Below are 19,444 nucleotides of genomic sequence, written 5' to 3'. Positions count from 1 at the left end.
CTCATTGATGATCAGCTTAAGTTTGATACCCACCTACAAACAAATATCAGAAAAATGCACCAGAAAATTGGTATGCTCTACTGCCACAATCACTACCTCACTCCCTCTACTAGGTTTGTTCTCTCTACCACATACCTCATCCCTTCTCTCCTTTATGGTGCCCCACTCCTAACTAACCTACAATCTTCTCTCAAGACAAAACTCTCTTCCTGTTACAACAAAATCTCCAAGTTCACCACTGGCTACAGATTCTCTACCCATCATTGCACTGCCGTTCACAAACTCAGTTGGCTACAGTTGCCCAATTATCTTACCTACATTCAAGTCACCTATGCTCACAAACTCATCTTCAGTCCCTCCCTTAGTCCCTCCCTTGCCTCAACCTTTAAAATGCACCTACCCAATAGACTCCTAAGAACCAATACCCAGAATCTGATTGAATTGCACAAGCCTACCTGCCACTATGCAAACTTCTACTGTCCCTCTCCTTAGCACATCTCTGGAACTCCCTGCCACCTCACATCCACACCACTAGCAGCCTCTCTACCTTTAAAAACTTGCTTCACTCACACCTAACATCCCTCTGGGAATGTTCCTGTTCCCATCCTACATAAATTCCCCAGTATCTCACATTATTTCTTACTCTCTCTCTCCCTCTCTCCTTCCCCCTATTCTAAACTATCTACCTCCTACATCCATTTTACTCTCTTCTTCTCCAAACTCATCTCTCCCTTACCTCATGTAACCTATATATTTCTTCCCCCTACTGTTATTTTTCCTCAATAGGAACATATATATTTGTAAATATCTACTTATAGTTGTAATAGATTTAACTTCTGTTTTTGCAATGGTAGTAACTACATATTTGCAAATATTTACTTATGGCTTCTATAATTTCTGTTTTTGCATTTTACTAAATTGTACCATCAAATACTATGTTTTTATCTGTACTTTTGTACTATATTAATAATAACTTGTTATTATATACATTGTCTCTATGGAGCTTTTCTCCCCAGGACCCAATTGAAAATGGGCTCTTCTGGCCCAATGGACCATCCTGGCAAGCAAACTTCAAATAAATACATAAATAAATGGAGGGCAGCCTAAACCACCCCAACAGAGTCCACCAGTAACAGTGGAAGCCACTAGTTCAGATACATGGCCAGGATCAAGGGTTAAATGTTTTAAATGTAACCAGTGGGGCCATGTATTATATAGATGTCAATGGAAACAAGGTGGGGAAAAAAGGTTGGGTAGCCAGCAAGTGGGAATAACAGTATGCCAGTGGTAAGTTATATGACCTTTGGCCAGGGTTCACCTTGACTGGGAGAGTAGAAAAGGAAGCAAGCAAGTAGGTGTGTTTGAGGATATCCCTGCAGATGTCTTGATAAGGAATGATTTTGATAATGCAGTACCTTGTATTCATGCAGTTACATGCAGTCAGGCTTGGAGATAGGCATGTGGGACTGGTAGCCTGGGGGAGACATAGCCAGACCCCACACCTGATGCCAGGGCTGGTGAGGTGGATATTTCAGGGAGGAAGGTATCCTTTAGCAGTGAGCCTGAAGGTGGGCTACAGCTTTTGGTAGGTAATGATGTTCCCTTAAACAGACTTGATGCAAGGGTAGAGGTGAGTGGTGGTACCCAGGCTGACAGTGAGCACTGCTGTCAGAGGATACTAGACGTCCTGTGGAAGTGGAACTGGGAAGGGTCACAAAGACTAAGATAAGACAGGCTCAGCTCTTGGACCCTACATTACAAGGCTTGAGGGAGGTTGCTAGGGAAGCACCTGATTTTCAAGGAAAGGGGGAGTCTGTATAATGGAGCAAAGGTTATTGTACAGAGAGTGGACAACTGAGAGAGAGCTAGAGACTGAGGTAATACAGCAGATGGTAGTGCCTAGATCCTACCATTTGACACTTTTAGCCATAGCCCATGACATTGCTTTTGCAGGTCATATGGTCATAAAGTGTGCCAAGAGACATATTATGCAGAACTTTTATTGGCCTGGGACTGCAAGGGATGTAACAGGTACTTGTAAGACCTGTTAGCAGTGCCAAAAAGTAGGCTAGGCAGGAGACAAGGTCAAAACTCCTTTGATGCCTTTGTCTGTGATTGAGGAGCTATTTCAGAGGGTTGCTACGGATATTGTGGGGCCTCTGAGTACTCCAAGGTCCATAGGGAAGAAGTATATCTTTGTGGCAGTAGATTATGCTACTAGATACCCTGAGGCAGTGGCTCTGTCCTCCATCGAGGCAGGGATGGTGGCAAATGCTTTTTTAGAGATTTTCATCAGGGTAGGTTTCCTGAGAGAAATACTGACTGACAGAGGTGCCAATTTCATGTCTGTGGGAGCATTGTGGGGTGAAGCACCTAAAGTCCATCCCTAGACTAATAATCTTGTGGAGAGGTTAAAATCTACACTAAAAACCATGTGATGGGCATTTGCAGACCAGTTTAAGAGAGAGTGGGACAAATATTTGCCCCACCTGCTGTTTGCATACAGAGAGGTACCCCAGGAATCCACAGGTTTTTCACCCTTTGAGTTGATGTATGGGCATAGGGTGAGGGGGCCTTCAGATATGATTCATAATGAGTGGGAGGGTGAGTGTGAATCCAGGCATGTTGTGGCATATGTCCTAAATCTCAGGACAAGGCTTACTGAGCTCATAGGCTTGGAGTGGGACATCACAGTAGACACTATTATAAATAGTTATTTTAGTTGTTGTTTATTATTGTTCTTTTAGATATGTATATTTGTTTTATAATATTTCTATTATCATATATTAATGTTTTGTTGTTAAAATTTTCAATAAAGACAACTGAAAAAAAGGAGTACATGCAAAGAGCCCGGGAGATACCAAGAAGGGTTTATAAAAAATACCCGTCTTGGAGAATTTAACACAGAAGAGCAGGAACGTGTATTAATACCCATAAAGAGGAACACAATTCTGACTAAGTGATAAGGGCCATTTGAGGTGACTGAACAAATAAGCACAATGAACTACAGGGCTAAATAACTAAGAATGGGAAACATACAGTAAGCAACTCTATTATATTAATGTTCTGAAATCATGGAAAATGTAGAAAATAGAATATTCTGTGCTTAGTCTGTACGCTGAAGTTCATATTGGAGAGACCAGAGAATTCCTACCTAAAATACAGTATGAGGAAACCTTTTCAAGAGTATAACATCAGGAAGTAAAATAATTTCTTCCAAGAGATAAAGCAGTGTTCTAAGAAATCCCTGGGACGACAAAACGGATAGACCATAACACAGGTGCAGTACCTACAATTATGGCTAGACTATGATGTTACAAAGTACCAGAGCCACAGAAACAGTAAGGAAGTAAATTCAAAACATTTTCAAACTAGGAATGATAAAGTTCCACAGTGAATGGGGGAGTCCAGTAGTACAAGTTCATAAACCTGATGGAAGCATTACATTGTGTAATGACTTCTGGAGAAAACAATGGCTTTCAAAATGTGGTAGCTATCCTATGTTCAAAACTGATGAGCTGACAAAGAAGTTGGGAAAGGCCAGACATCTGAAAACACTCGACTTGATGAAGGGGTGCTGGCAGATTTCACATATCCTTCTACTAAAGAAAAAAAATCTTTATATCTCTTGCCAGTCTGCTTTAGTATACATACACATTTAACTGTTTGGCCTTTATGGAGTTTTAGCTACCTTTCAGAAGGTGATGGATAAAATACTGAAGCCTTACTCCTGAAATGCTGCTGCACACTTGGATGATGTGGTTATTTATTGAGAGGACATGGAGTCTCATTTTCCAAAAGTAGAGGGTGTGTTAGCATATATATGACAGGCAGGTTTGACTGCGAATTAAACTATTTGTGATGTGTTATAGGTAGAGAGGTGGTAAAACCACAACTAGAGAATATATGGTATAAAGAACTGGACTATATGTTTCACTAAAAGATATTCTTGGACTAATAGGTATTACAGAAAATTAGTACCCAATTTGGCAACTATTGCCTGTCCTTTGGTAGTATTCACAAATTTGGAAGCAACTGCAATGGTTATAGATTATTTAATGAACTGAAAAGAGTATTGTGCTCTTTGTCACTGTTAGTAACTTTAGATTTTATTAATGAATTTACCTGATATAGAGGTGCGTCAGAGGTAGGTTTGTGAGTAGTACTGTCCAAAGATATACAAGATGAGGAGCACCTGTGTACTCTACTGCAAGAAAATTAAGCAATGATGAATAACAATACGCAGCCATAAACAGAGAATATTTAACAGTGAAATGGGCCTTCTACCTCTTAAAATATTGGTTATAGGATGGATAATTCAGCCTGATAGCTGATCATGCCCTATTACAATAGGACAATATACATACAAAAGGCAATGTGAAGTTGTGTTAAAGGGCACTATCTCACCATCACATTTGTACTGCATCTCTCCTCACTTCTGCAAATGTGCTGAAGACAGTAGGAACTCCCCACCCACCCATGGTTGTTGCTTGGTCTGCATCAGGGAATCAACTAGCATGCATGCGTGTGCCAGGAGCATGCACATATTCCCTCATCTTCCCTGCCTGCATCATCAAGCTCCTAAGCCACTATTCCAGCTTAGGTCACCTGAGCCATGGTTAGGGTTTTATCCCACTATGCATCCAGTGCAGGCATTACTGTGCAATACAAAATGAATGAGGACACTATGGGGGAATAACACCCTGCGTTCAAGGTACTGTGAGCAATACTGAAAATATTGTAATATTGTAAATAGTTTTATGGAGGCAAGGTGTGCTATTTTTATTTCTTTTAGGAGTAAACACCTATATTTTTATAGCCTTGTGCTTACAGTGTCCTTCCAGACGTGTGTGTGTGTGTGTGTGTGTGTGTGTGTGTGTGTGTGTGTGTGTGTGTGTGTGTGTGTGTGTGTGTGTGTGTGTGTGTGTGTGGAGTTGTAACCCTGTGCGTGCACGTGTATGAGTGTACATATGTACATACATACATACACACACACATGAATACGCATATAGTATATATATATATATATATATATATATATATATATATATATATATATATATATATATATACATTTATTTTATATATATATATATATATATATATATGTTAGAAATATTAAAATGGGTTACAGTCAAACTTTTTGAAGGTTACTACATCATATGCTTGACATTCAGACAATCAACATATAAATAACATTTAAGATCACCTTAAAAGAATTTCACCTTATGGCAGTTAAAAGAGACTTATCATTGCTGTATCTATATATGTATATATATATATATATATACACACACACACACACACACACACACACACACACACACACACACACACACACACACACACACACACACACACACACACACACACACACACACACACACACACAACACACATACAGCTGCCTATAATCTATAATTCTACCTCTCTGCCTATCTATTTGGTGAACTATAGATGCTCTTTAAGTTATTTGGCTAGCTTATAAATGGATGTTTCCGGATTACACACAGCACGAGCAGTATGGTGATTCTGCATGTTTCTTATTAAACAGTAAATAATATGAGAAATCTCTATACAAGCAGGTTTTTAAATATCTTGGAAATTGTAATTATCTTTATATTTACATGTAATTGAAATCAAACTGTAGGCAGCCCGGACTGTTTCTAGAATAAACCCATTTGGCAAGCTGTACTATTCCCTCAGCTGTTATACTGCCATCTTAAAACAATAACTGCACAACAGATGAAAATGTTTGTAGCTTTCGCAAGTATGAGATCTGTTTTTGATTTCACAGAATAAGCTTGTGTGACTTACCACATATAAACAACAGTATCTGTTGTAGCTACTAGTACAGAAGCCAAACTGCACTAAGCACTGACACATGGCTATAATAACTACAAGTGCTATTTGAATGAGAAGAACAAATAAAGAAATCAGCAGCTTACCTGATGGAAACCCAAGTAATCTGCAATTGTTGATGATGCATGGAATATCATCCCATCAGCGCTAACTACTAGTGCAAACCCATTTAATGACTGAAAAAAAGATGTTTTGAGAATATATTAGTTTCTTACTTTCATGCATTGATTTATCTGTAAAGAGAATAATTCAACTAAGAATAATTAGAATATAAATAATGAGATATTTTTGTTTTTTAGAAATAGTTTAACCGTAGCAAGCTGTGCAACAAGGCACCAAATAGTCATGTGGTACTGTAGAAGGCATGCTATACAGAAAGAAAACAAGGACAATGAATTCTTTAAAACAATCTGCTTGGAATTGTGTTTATACAAATCAAGGCAAAACACAGTGACTGGACTGTTTAGACCAACCTGCGCCAGTCACTTACCATCTAAAAGTGCATACTTAGACTAAGTGGCCCTCTTAACCCTTAATCTAATTTTGCATAGGAACAAGGGAACTTTGCCAGCATTTTGGCTCATTCTGCTGTAAATATAACTAAGGTGGTTGACACAATTTGTATCAAGTATTCTAAGATAAGACAAAGTCTGTGCCATTTTGTCTGCCATTTCTAAAATGGACTTTAATCACCAGAATCCCCCCTTCAAGCTTTGAAGATCAGGTAAGATTTATTTAAGATAGTTGAGATTTATTTGTAGACTGTATATATGTCATAATGTGAAAGTGTACATAAAGACAAGCATTAATATATTTTAAATTATTCACAGCACTTTATGAAGGTTAGCATTCCACCGTCTCCTTCAGTCACAGCAGGTATGGTATACACCATCCATCTATTTTTGAAATGAGGCACAAAGTGTTTTTGTAGCTTCCACTATGAAATCTCAAACTCTGAAAACCTAGGCATCAGAAATACTAAAAATGCTAAAACCTAAAATCTGAAATACAGAATGGTGAAAAACTTAACTATGTGTTTTTTTGCAAGGGGAACCCCCCTATATCTCCTTATGTGGAGGGCAAGCCCATAACCCCAAAATTTATATATATATATTATATATATATATATATATATATATATATATATATACATACATACACACACACACACACACACACACACACACACACACACACACACACACACACACACACACACACACACACAAAACTTTGATGAATATACTTCATGATGAGATTGCCTTCTAGAAAGAGGAATACTTCTTGACATGCTTTTTTGTCTGTGATTGTTCTATTTCCAGCTATATACCCTTATTGTACTCTCCTTTTTTTCTTATTATAAAATATTATTTTTATAAATATTTTATGAAGTATATCATATATTACTATATACTAATAATTTTAAATGCTCTTTAGTTATATTTTTTATAATTATTCTATGAGGTATCATGCATTACTACATACTGAAGATGGCATGTCATGAGCTTTTTGTTTCAAAACAGATCTCTACCTTCATTCAATAAGAATATTAATGAATGCAACTCGTCATGATCAGGTCTTGAACTGTCTATGTCTCTAGCTGGTTTCCTCAGTGGTCCATCCACTGCAGAATCTTTCTTTTGGTACAATACTGTTTGTTGGATAGAGGCAAAAATGACAGCGACAGGTTCTTCACATAAAATGGCACTCTTCCATGGCTCTAGTACATTTTTGTACTTCTGTGCTTTCTCAGATGGACTTGACATTCTTGTCTTAAAGAGAAATATCTGGCTTCTTTTGTAACACTGACCATCTTCATGATCCACAAAGGATCTCAATTGAATACTGGCTTCTCACTCTGCTTTCTTTCTGCAATTTTGAGAGTCTTCTGTAGTGATTGTCATAGGAATACTCCAGACTTATTTCATTTCTTTCTTTCTTTCTAGCATTTATTTTACCTTGTTTTGATTCCCTGGCATTAGTAAGACAGTAGACATCACTGGTGTGTTCTTTAGACTTGCCCCGTTATCCCTTTGTAAATGAGCAAATGAGAGACTGAGATTCTGCAGTGTCCCTGCAGCTGGCAAGATGACACTTCCCATAATTGCTGTAACACTGTTTTACATCATTCCTTATAGTCTACTGTTGCAGTATTCATAACATGAGAGATTCCCTGTAAAGGGTGACCTGATGTCCGGCCAGTATGTCAAAGCCTTTAACTAATTGCAAGTATGTGGGACATTGCACATATGCTCTCCCTGTATGTAGGGCATAAATGCGATATCCACTCGTTCTATCCTCAGAACATCTCTACCACCAGTCCGGACAGCATCTTTAGTTGCCATTCTGCTTGCCTGAGTTGTTTGCTGCTGTATCAGGCCTTTTCAGATAAATACCCCTATGTTTTTTTTTTCTCCTTCTTTTTTGCTACTGTGTTTGTGAATTTTTTTTAATGTCATCCAAGAAAGGCAAATGCCATTGTGGGGACAGATTCCACATAAGGATAGTCACGACCAGTGCTTATTTTGCTTAGGGCCTACCCATGACTATAAAACTTGTTCCATTTGCCAGTCCTCTGTGCCTAAGACTTTGCATAGCCATCTGTCCTTGCTAGCTATTTATGTAGAAAACCAATGTCTAAAATGCTTAGCTTAAGATGCTGTGGAGGGTACATCTGGGTCTTCTGCCAGGTTAATTGTGAACAAAAAAGCCAAACACCCTAGGTCTGGTTCCTATGTCGGTCGTCTCTCTTAAGGCTGATGAAGGCCCGGAGATCCATTTGGTCCTTGGTTCAGATTCTTCTGCTGATACCGCTTCAGAGGTCACCATGGATCCGGTGACATGCATGTCCTTGGAGGATCTACAGACATCTGCTATGGATGTTCAGGGGGAACTGAGATTCATGATTTCAGAAGGCCCTAGGGAGATCCTTCAAATAGTAGTTAGGGAGGAGGTCCTGCCTACAATTGTGGAGTGTAGGCCTACATTGGGCCCTTCTACTTTTCATAAAGTGGATGTGCACATTAAAAAGAAGCAAAAGACCAAGCATTCCACTCCCCCCAGAGATTCATAAAATGAATGGCAGAGTTTTACTCAAAACCTGTTTAATGCCCTTATGGCTCTTAAGCCTTCTTCTGGTGTATGTGTCCTCACTCTGCCTTAGACATCCTCTCCACAAAAGGGAATCAGGGAATATGATTATTCGAGGAAGAAATTTCTTCAGATGATGAATCATTAGCTTACTCTACCCATAGATTAAGACAGGCCTAGTGTGGAAGGACTTTGTAGTAATTTGCAATGTGAGATGGTCTTAATGGCTTTGACAAGTCTAGAAATAGAGAAAATACCAAACTGCCAGTGTTTCTATTTTGGTTGATGATACTGACAAAAATAAATAGGGTAGTGGCTGTGCTGTGGTTTGGGCAAAATCCATAAAGCATTAGGGAGAGAAGCTGAAAGTTCAAGAAATGCTGAAGAAGCCATGCATTTTTCTATGACTGTACATAGTGGGGATAGCATAGTGATTAATCTGTAATAAAAAAATTCAGTAGAATTTCTGAAGTTGAAGTAAATATGATTTTTTTCGTTTATTATCAAAATGACGAAAACCACGCCCACAAACGGTGATTTCCATGACAAATAACGTCGACTCATGAATATGAAGTAGGTTGTATGATCGACGCAGCAACATCGACAAATTCTGTCAACCTTAAGGTGGAAATCTCCCATTGAAATACATGCTGACACTCCCTGCCCATGTAAGTCCTTTTAAATGGACGTACAAATGAACATTGACATTCCGACAGTTGCTCCTACCATGGTCGAGGAGGTGGCTGTCGAGCATGTTACTGTCGACCATTTGATGGTAAACTGATTTTTTTTCCCCAAAATGATGGTACATAGGATCCTTGGATATATATCTATTTATTAATATAGAGACTGGATATACAATAGCATCTGCTTCTGTTTTCGAGTATTCAAAGGAAAGGTTACTGGCTGCAAAGGTAGTAGATTTTTGTTTTTATAGTTGTGTTTTGATATTAGATATTGGGATGACTTCTAATGAGAATATATCAGTAAATAACACAGGTAGATGGTATTTTTGAGAGTTACTGTGTGTTGTTTTTAATTACTGCAGTTATGGTCTGTAAAGTAAGAACTGAACTGAGAGGCAATGATAGCCTGGGGGAGAGGGGTGCTCTGTGGAGGGATTTAGCTTGCCTGTTTTACCTGGTATTGTAAGTGGTTAATTGTTAAAGCCAGGTTTTCTAAGCTTTTTTTATTGCATAAGTATTTTGGTATTGCCAGTTAGCCATGCAGCAAGGTTTGCTTTGATTCTCTTTTCCCAAGGGTGATTAGCCTGATGCCTTGCAAGGCCATGGAGCGTATCATCATCATTAAGTATGTAAGAAACAATCTTTTAGAATGGAATTTTCAGGGTGGGGAGGTTTTAATGTGTGACACTTATAGAATTTGTAGTTAGCAATGAAAGTTTCAACACTGAAGTTTGATAGGTGGCACACCACACTATAGTGGTGAGCTTGAGGTGAGCTGGTGGAGAGTTGGTTATGAAAGTTGGAAGAAGATCACTGAGGGCATCTGGAAATGTGCCTGATAATGAGAATTTGGTGGTGTCTGAGATGAGTATTTAGTCGAGTATGGATGGCTTGTTGTTAGGCTTATTCTACATGGTATTAGAGTCGATGATTTGAAGGACAGCATATTGGTTTATGCTGAAGGATGGACAGCTTGTGGCAAAGAGTTGCCAGACTATGTTTAAGTCACCTAAAATGTGAGAGATTGTGCTAAAAAACAAAAAAGGATGTCCATTTCTGCTGAGATGTTATCTCCAGAAGGAATGTAAAGAGTAATCATACAAAGGCTTTTTCTGGTTATTTATTTTAAGAAAAGAGACAAGAAGTTGTGTATTGATGATTTGTATAACAGGGTGAAGTTAGAATGGTACATGAAGCAATTTTATGCTGTAAATTATATACCTGCAGTACAGAATGATAAATAATCAGTAATTGAGTAAAATTGATAACCACAAAAATAAACAGTCTCTTGGTGTGTGCGACCATGCAAATGGAAATGAAACTCCGACTTGAATCCTTCTATTATAAAACGAATTTAATACGTGCACTTGGTTAGCGCTTTCACAATAGCTTCTTCAGACCATCAAGCACATTACTAAACACACAGCCTTAAATACTAATTACAATTATGACGTAACTCCATTCTAAAATGCATTGAACTTAAAATGACTTACTTATAAATATATAAAATCATCAAAAGTAGATTGTAAATGTTAAAACACACGAATATAAAATCTAAATATAACTAAGTGGACTATTAATTCTAGAGCATCTAAATATGATCAAATAATCAACGAGCTTTCAAAATTGGTTTAAGAGAAGCTCTTTCATTGAGACCATGATTTCTGTCCGCTCTGAGTTTTAAAATCCATTTCTCTTTTTTCTGTGTTATTCCTAATATTACCTTGTCTAATTATGGGTCTAATAGTATCTATAGCCATAAATTTAAAAATATGATTGCTATCAGACATATGTACATGTTTAGCTAAAGCATTATTTAAATATTGTATTCTAATAGCATATAAATGTTCTCTTATTCTGGTTCTAAAAGATCTGTTAGTCTTCCCTATATAAAATGAACTACAAACTTCACATTCAGCTAAGTAAACTATGTTTGCTGTATCACATGTAGAATTAATTCTAAAACTATAATTATGTCCTGTATCAGGGCGAATAAATTCAGTTTTAGTACTGATGTATCTGCAGTAGTTACAGTGTCCATAAGGTTTGGTGTTCCCAATGTTATTATATATATTGCTATCAGGGCGGACACATAACAGTCTCTTCAAATTATGTTTATTTTTAAATCTGAAAGATGGTTTATCCCCTACTATATTTTTAATCTCAGCATTACTAGTGAGTATCTTCCAATTATTACTTATGATGTTATATATAGCACTATTGTCATTGGTATAAAACATTGGTATTTTTATGTTTTTGTCTATTGATCTATGAGTCTTTTCAAAGTCTGTCCGTATGGAAAAATAAGGTGCTGCTCTGTCTTGCCTGAGTTCAATTATGTCAAAGAGGCCTCTATCTATTTCCGTGGCTCCATATCCACGGCTGATAAGTCTTTCTCTGAAGGCATTTATAGCATCATGAAAGCCTATGTCCGTAGCATTCAAGCACGATATACGCATAGCTTGCCCTTTTATAATATTTTTAAAAATATACTGGGGATGCATGCTTTGCGTATGCAGTAAATTATTTCTTTGACATTGTTTTCTGAAAACTCCTGTATTAATGTGTCTGTCCATAACTCTTTCTAAATAAAGATCTAAATATTCAATATAAACATTAGAATAACTATGAGTGACTTTTAAAAAATGGGTCATACGATTTATTTCCAAGATAAAATTTTCCAATTCCATTACATTCCCTTTCCACAACAAAAAGACATCATCTACAAAACAACGATAAAATAAAACATGTTTTTTATAGATGTCACATTTAAATAGATGTTCTTTTTCCCAATGGGCCAATACCATGTTGGTGTAGCTATTGGCACAAGAAGTGCCCATAGCTATGCCATCACACTGAGAATACACACATTGGTCAAAAACAAATATGTTATTTTCTAATATAACTTCTAAAAATAAACACAGTAAGTCTATCTGTCTGAAATCATAGCTACTATGTTGATTTAAATACTCTTTAACTGACTCTATGCCTATATTGTTGGGTATCACTGTGAACAGTGATTGGACATCTAGAGTAACAAAGAATGTATCTACTTCTATTCCTTCAATGTTACTAAAACCATGCAAGTCCACTAAAAATTGTTTAGTGTCTTTAAGGACATATATATTCTCATTCAAAATTGGTCTTAGCATCTTCTCTACATATATAGAGAAGGGTTCAGTGCACCAACCTCTCCCTGAGACTATAGGTCTCATAGGGGGGGTTAGACTGTTCTTATGAATCTTGGGTTATCCCTGTATGACAGGAATCAAAGGAAATTCAACTAATAGGAATTTGCCTAAATCTGGAGTAATATATTGGCTTTTAACTAAATCTATAATTAGGTTTGAAATTTGACCTTTGATTTTTTCAACTTTATCAAAATCAATAAGTTTATAATATTTAACATCACTCAATAGTTCCAGCATAGTTTCTTGATATTTGTCATAGTCCATAATGGCTATTGGACCACCTTTGTCCGCTGGTCTTATCATAATATTTTTATCATTTCGCAAATCAGAAAGAGCTGACCTATCTCTAGCTGTGAAATTAATATTTTTCTTTTTCTTCCTAATTCTATTTATGTTGTTTAAATTATAATAATCATGTAGTTCATCTTCCACCAAATTATAAAAAACATCAATTGTTGGGTGACTGTTCGGTATATAGGTACTTGTTTTTTTGTAACTAATTCCTGCATAGTCATGAACTGAGCCAAATTCATATTGTAAAAGTACATTCCTTAAAAACATTTTAATATCTATTAGTACATCTGTTAAAGTGTTATTACATGTGGGAATAAAACTCAGGCCTTTATTTAAAACATTAATTTCATCTCTAGTTAATAGTCTATTTGAAATATTAAAAATCAAGTTGTTACTGTCCATTGCCACATTCTGTTGATAGTTTGATTTGATTGTCTCTCTTGAGAAAGTTTCCTCTTCGTTCTGCCCCGACTGGCAGAACGATCCCTTCTCAGTCCTCTCTCCATGGATATTGGGGGAGGAAACTGTGGAAAACCCTTAGAATTTCTATCATAGTTGGGAATCTTAGGTCTAACTACTTGTGGTTCTGAATTCAGAACATAATTGGTAGCACCATTATTAATACTAACATTGTCCCTAATAAACCCCCGACTGACTCTGATGTGCATAATAAAAATATTCTGCTACTGAGCTAGACATTTTAATATTTTCAATATCCCTAATATGTTCCAATAATCTAACTTTAAAAGGTCTTTTCGTTTCACCAATATAAAACTTGTTACAGGGACATTTAAGCACATATATAATGCCCTCTGTATCACATCTAAAACATCCTTTAACATTAAACTTCCTCCCATTTATTCTATCAAAGCCTGCAATGATATGTCTGCAAGCTTTACATTAACCACAGACCTCAGTTCCCTGCTTCTTCGGCATGACATAAAATTTAGACTCTATTTTAGCTACCTTCTATTTGACTAAAAAGCTTTTTATATTTCTGGCTACGTTATATGAAATTTTTTAATTATTTGGTAGCCAATTCTTTGCCTCCTTAGATTTTTTTAAATAATTCCAGAAATATTTAATCATTATTATGGGCAATTTTAGAAAAAGGATCTGATAATTATTTGTACAAGAATATTAAAAATACTCTTCTATATAAGGAAGCTATTTATATTTTAAAATTTGATACTTTGGCACCAACATGAATGAATGTTGATTTTAATTGGAGAGTTTTACTTTAAGTTTTTTGTATTAAATGAATATGTGATTGATTAATGGATTTATTGTTTAATTAGATTAACTGATATACTATAAAATGAGATGTAATGGATATCATGCATTCTCCTGTGAAGGCATATAAGCCGAGATGTCAGAGGATTATTAAACATTTTTTGGTTACTGGTCTTGTGGTTTTTTGCTATTCTTTGGTGTGATGTTTAAATGAAGCCACAGGTCACATCATAGCACCTGGTAATCCTAATGTTGAACTTAAGTGATGGGATAGCTTAGGGGATTCTTTATTTGTTATTGTGTACTTTCTGTGTGCCCTGCACTATTTAAAGTAGAACATAAACTGATGTAACAGCAGATTATAATATTACTGAGATACTTTTTTTTTTTTTACTCAAATGATTTTTATTTTGATGAAATAGCACAATAATTTAATACATTCATAACATTCAATAACTATTTGCAGTATTTACATTCAGCCTGACAAAAAAGATTCAGATAAAAACATTTGTAATTAAATAATAAGTTAATATATAAACTATGATAGTTAGGAAGAGTTTGGTATCATCTGTAGGGTATCAATCAAATTCAAAACTTTCCTCCACGGACTATTAACCAATGGCTTAGGAAAAGTTCTTAACTCTTTAGTTCTTTTCTCCATTAGTATGCATTTCTTCAGTGATGGTAGGAATTCCTCCATTGTGGGTGCTACATTAGAGTTCCATCTGCTAGTTATACATTTTCTGGCTATTGCTAACATTGCCCACAACAAATACAGGTCATCTTTCTTCATATTATTACTATTAACAACATTCAATAAAATTAAAGACTTTGTCAAAACAAATATATCAGTATAGATAGCTTGAAGAAATTTGTTAATCTCATTCCAATATGGTTTAATATTAGTACAATCATAAAAAATATGAGACCAGTCAGCATTAGTGGACAGATGACATCTCCAACATAACTTGCTGTTTGAAGGGTTCATTTTTGAGAGTTTCTCAGGTGTCAAAAAGGATCTGTGTAGAAATTTCCAATGAAAAATCCTCCAGAATTGTAAGAAGTTAGTTTAACTGAAAATAAAATGTTTGTTTTATCTTCCATTGATAATGACACTTGAAACCCTTAGTTAGGTATTGCCAGTAAGAATCTTTAGGAGCTGTCTTATAGACAATTAAAGTATTATATAGATATGATAATTCATTCTTAACATTGATATTATTACATAGAATTAAAAAAATCCAGTTTATAATTTTTGGTACGGTTTTGAAGGATGAGTTATGTATTATTCTACACAGATCCTTAGTATATGCTGTGAGACTCTGAAGAACCAACCAGTTATTAGGGGATAGGCCATAGGTTGACAATATACTTTGTGTGTTCAATGCTTGTTGGTTTTCAATAGATTGCAACCAACAAAATAGGTTATTATTTTCCCATAAACCAAAAATCTCTCTATGTGTTTTATCAGGGAAATCCCTTGTAGTAGTAAATGGTATTAAAAATCTATGCCACAATCTTATATCTAAATATGTGTTAATGAATTTTCTAAACACATCAAAAATATTGTTTATTAGTGTTAGTTTAGTTAATTTTGTTGTACTATACTGTAAATTTAAACTTAAATAGTGCCATAATCTTGTTATCTTGGTCAGTTATCAAAGCATTCTTTGATAAATAATTTTCATTCATTAGTATAATGGAGTGTAACTGTTTCCAATTGGAAGAGTATCTAGGATTTATCCAATTCATCACTATTTTAATTATAGATGCCTTTCTACAAGTATCAGTGTCTGGGAATTTTAACCCCCCTTGTTCCCATTTTCTGATATGATGAGAATATGCCACTCAATTTCTTTTGGGGTACCATAGGAATTTCATCTGAGTTGAAGTGATTTCTTTAAGGATTTTCTTTCCTGGTGGAAGTATAAGGGCTTGTGGAAACTCCTGGTGTTCTAGCTGGAGTGTGATTCTCAAACAATATGGAAATATATTGCTGACTGATAAGTATATTTCTTGGCATTTTAAACTTTCAGAATTCTGCATTGTCTTAATTTTGGCTGACTGAATTATTGTTTGCCTGACTGAATTATTTTAGATATTTTCTGGCATTGTTTTATTTTTCTCATCAGTCCTGAAACTTTTTTTCTCCCTTCCATCCCACCCTATTCTTGTAGTGTTGTTATAGTTGGTGGCTTTGCAGTTGCCCGCCCCTACTGTAAATTTGATCTGGGACACCCCTCCCAGTCTGATGTTCACTCTACTTAATACAGAGAGAACATATGAAAAGGCCAACCCACTTAGGTTCTTAACCTTGAATTTTTCTGCTCCTTCTTCCTCTGTCCTCGCACTTTACTAAAAAAAAATGCACTTTATTTTGCTTTTGCATCTTCTTAAAAGTACTCAGTTGTATTTATTCTGCTCCATTTATTACTGCTTGGTAGTAACCTGATTAAATTATAACTGTTATTCTAAGCCTTTTAGTTTAAGCACTTGGGCTCCAGACCAGTTGTTTTACATTAAGAAGGTTTGTGGTCTGCACTGTTGTGGCAGGACAGTTAGCTTACATCCTTCTAAGTTGGGAATTGCTGATTGAAGGCTCAGTGTCTGTTATTCTAAAAGTGTATTAATTCTGGTTAAAGCACTTGGGCTTCAGGTCAGTTATTTTTCATTAAGAAGGTTTGTGGTCTGCACTCTTGGAGGAGAGGCTAGATTCTGCCCTTCTGAGCTGGGAATTTCTGGTTAAAGGCTTATTGTGCCTGCTTATCTGAACTGTTTCTTCTTAAAATTTGTATGCCTTGTTTGCTGTAGCATAGTCTAGATTCAGGCCTGCAGAATTTAGCTTTGTTTGTATAACTTGAGCACTAATCCACACCATTTTGTAGAAGGTTCCCCTTCACCCTAGTGGCAGGAATGTGCAGTTAGAACTTGTCTGATGGAAGACTGCTGGAACAGGGCTCAGTTTTGAGCTTTTTTTACTGGTTAATTGGGTAATTTGTTTAAATCAGTTTGTTTGTTTTCTATTGGTATATAAAAATATTGCACTTTATTCATCTGCTTTTACTGTATTTGTGTTTCTTCCTACTTTATTTTGCTTTTGCTGCTTGTTCTTAAAAGTAGAGCTGTTTACAGTTGGTAATGTCTCTCACATGTTCTCAAATTCTGATCTTTCAATCTTTTCAACATTCTTTCGTTTTAATAATAAGCATGGCATTGTTGACAAAAAAAAAACAAAAAACATCAGTGGTTCTACAATCTGAATTTTGATAGAAGAATGTAAAAAAAAAATGTGTAGGATGATGCACATATTTTTTTTGTATAAAACAAACTGACAAGCACTACAGTTCCTACATGGAAAAGTTATTAAAACTGAAATGTGGAATCAGTCACAGATGCAACACACAGTGCCACAGCTGAGAATGACTTTAGATATTTTAGATGTTTTTAAGTTAATAAAGTAATGGAGACTATTTATTTAAATAGAGTGTTTTTTCCTTTTACTTTACTGTTAGTCGATCTTTTTGCTTATGTTGTGCTCACCATTTTCTTTTTTTTTTTTTTTTGTCTTATTATAAATAAACGCAGTGTGCTAGCTCGGTGCATTTTCTTTCATTTGGTTTGTTCTTAAAAGTACTTAACTGCATTTATTCTGCTGCATTTATTACTGCTTGTTAGTAGCCTGATAACATTGTACCTGTTATTCTAAGCATTTGGTTGAAGCACTTGGGCTTCAGACCAGTTGTTTTACATTAAGAAGGTTGTGGTCTGCACTGTTGTGGCAGGACAGGTAGCTTACATCCTTCTAAGTTGGGAGTTGCTGATTGAAGGCTTAGGGTCTGTTATTCTAAAAGTGTATTAGTTCTGGTTTACGCACTTGGGCTTTAGACCAGTTATTTTACATTAAGAAGGTGTGGTCTGCACTCTTGTGGGAGGAGAGGGTAGCTTCTGCCCTTCTGAGCTGGGGGTTTCTGGTTAAAGGCTTATTGTGCCTGCTTATTTGAACTGTTTCTTTCTGAAATTGGTATGCCTTGTTTGCTGTAGCATAGACTAAATTCAGACCTGATGAATCTAGCTTTGTCTGTATAACTTGAGCACTAATCCAGACCATATTTTTTTGGAGAAGGTTCTCCTGCACCCTAGTGGCAGGAGTGTGCAGTTAGAACTTGTCTGATCGAAGACTGCTGGAACAGGGGCTCAGTTTTTAGCTTTTTATTGGTTAATTGGTTAATTTGGTTAAATCAGTTTGCTCATTTGATACTGTTATATTTATGCATCACCGCTTAGCTAGGGTTAAACTATTCCCGGCGCCATAAAGTCTGCTCTTCAAATTTTCCCTCAGAACTAGCCAGTTTTTTAGTTGTAGCACTCAAATTTGTTTCTTTGAGCTCAGCACTTGATCAGAACTCATTGTAAGCACTAAATAAGCTACAAATTACTACAGCACCCAACTTTCCTCACTTGTCTAGAGGAAAACAGTTTTTAATACTTAATAAATAAGCACATACCCAGGCATGTCTAGGGGTCACCTCCTGGTGTTTTCTCCGGTCTGCCTGATGAATCTGGGCATCTTGGGGCAATGCAGCAATTGCCTCATGTACACAGACAACCCTCTCCTCCTACCACCCAACACTACAACCTGTGAGAGATGCATTTTTATAGCCAAATTGGAAGCAAAGCTCTCTTCACCCAAGACTGGACTAGACAGTCAGGAGGAGAAGGTAAATACTTACACCACACTCATCACATAGTCCCTTAAAACCTACACCACCAAAACACATATATAGAAACACAAAACACACACCTACATTCGCAGAGGCACTCAATAAAAATCTGCTCAAGCAACAGAGACCTCCAAAGCAGAAACATACAACCTCCACCCCCCCAACACAACCCAAATGACACATAGCCCACAAAGTCAGTGTGCCACTCAACCACAGCCATAAGGCATAACAACGTACCCAACACTCTAGTCATAGGTGACTTTATAGTCAGGCACGCTGATGTTCCACTCACCAGGCTAAACAAGGAGAAAGTTACTGTCAGCTTCCTGTTGGGTGCCAGGATCTGCCACATAACGCATGCACTCAA

General features: G+C 36.3%; 1 protein-coding gene across 1 annotated transcript in view; it reads right to left on the bottom strand.

Moving 5' to 3' along the window:
- Nucleotides 1-19,444, bottom strand: part of LOC122796914 (aryl hydrocarbon receptor repressor-like) — a 325,581-nt gene that overhangs the window by 267,654 nt on the left and 38,483 nt on the right. Inside the window, exon 2 of the mRNA XM_044065672.1 lies at nucleotides 5,949-6,038. Within this exon, the coding sequence (XP_043921607.1) occupies nucleotides 5,949-6,038 (90 nt within the window). The remainder of the gene's footprint in view (nucleotides 1-5,948; nucleotides 6,039-19,444) is intronic.

This window comes from Protopterus annectens, chromosome 3.part0 (genome assembly GCF_019279795.1).
Source record: "Protopterus annectens isolate FY-2018-M chromosome 3.part0, PAN1.0, whole genome shotgun sequence".
Lineage (NCBI taxonomy): Eukaryota > Metazoa > Chordata > Ceratodontiformes > Protopteridae > Protopterus > Protopterus annectens.
Note: the sequence above shows the minus strand (reverse complement) of the source record. Positions and strands in the feature narration are given on the sequence as shown.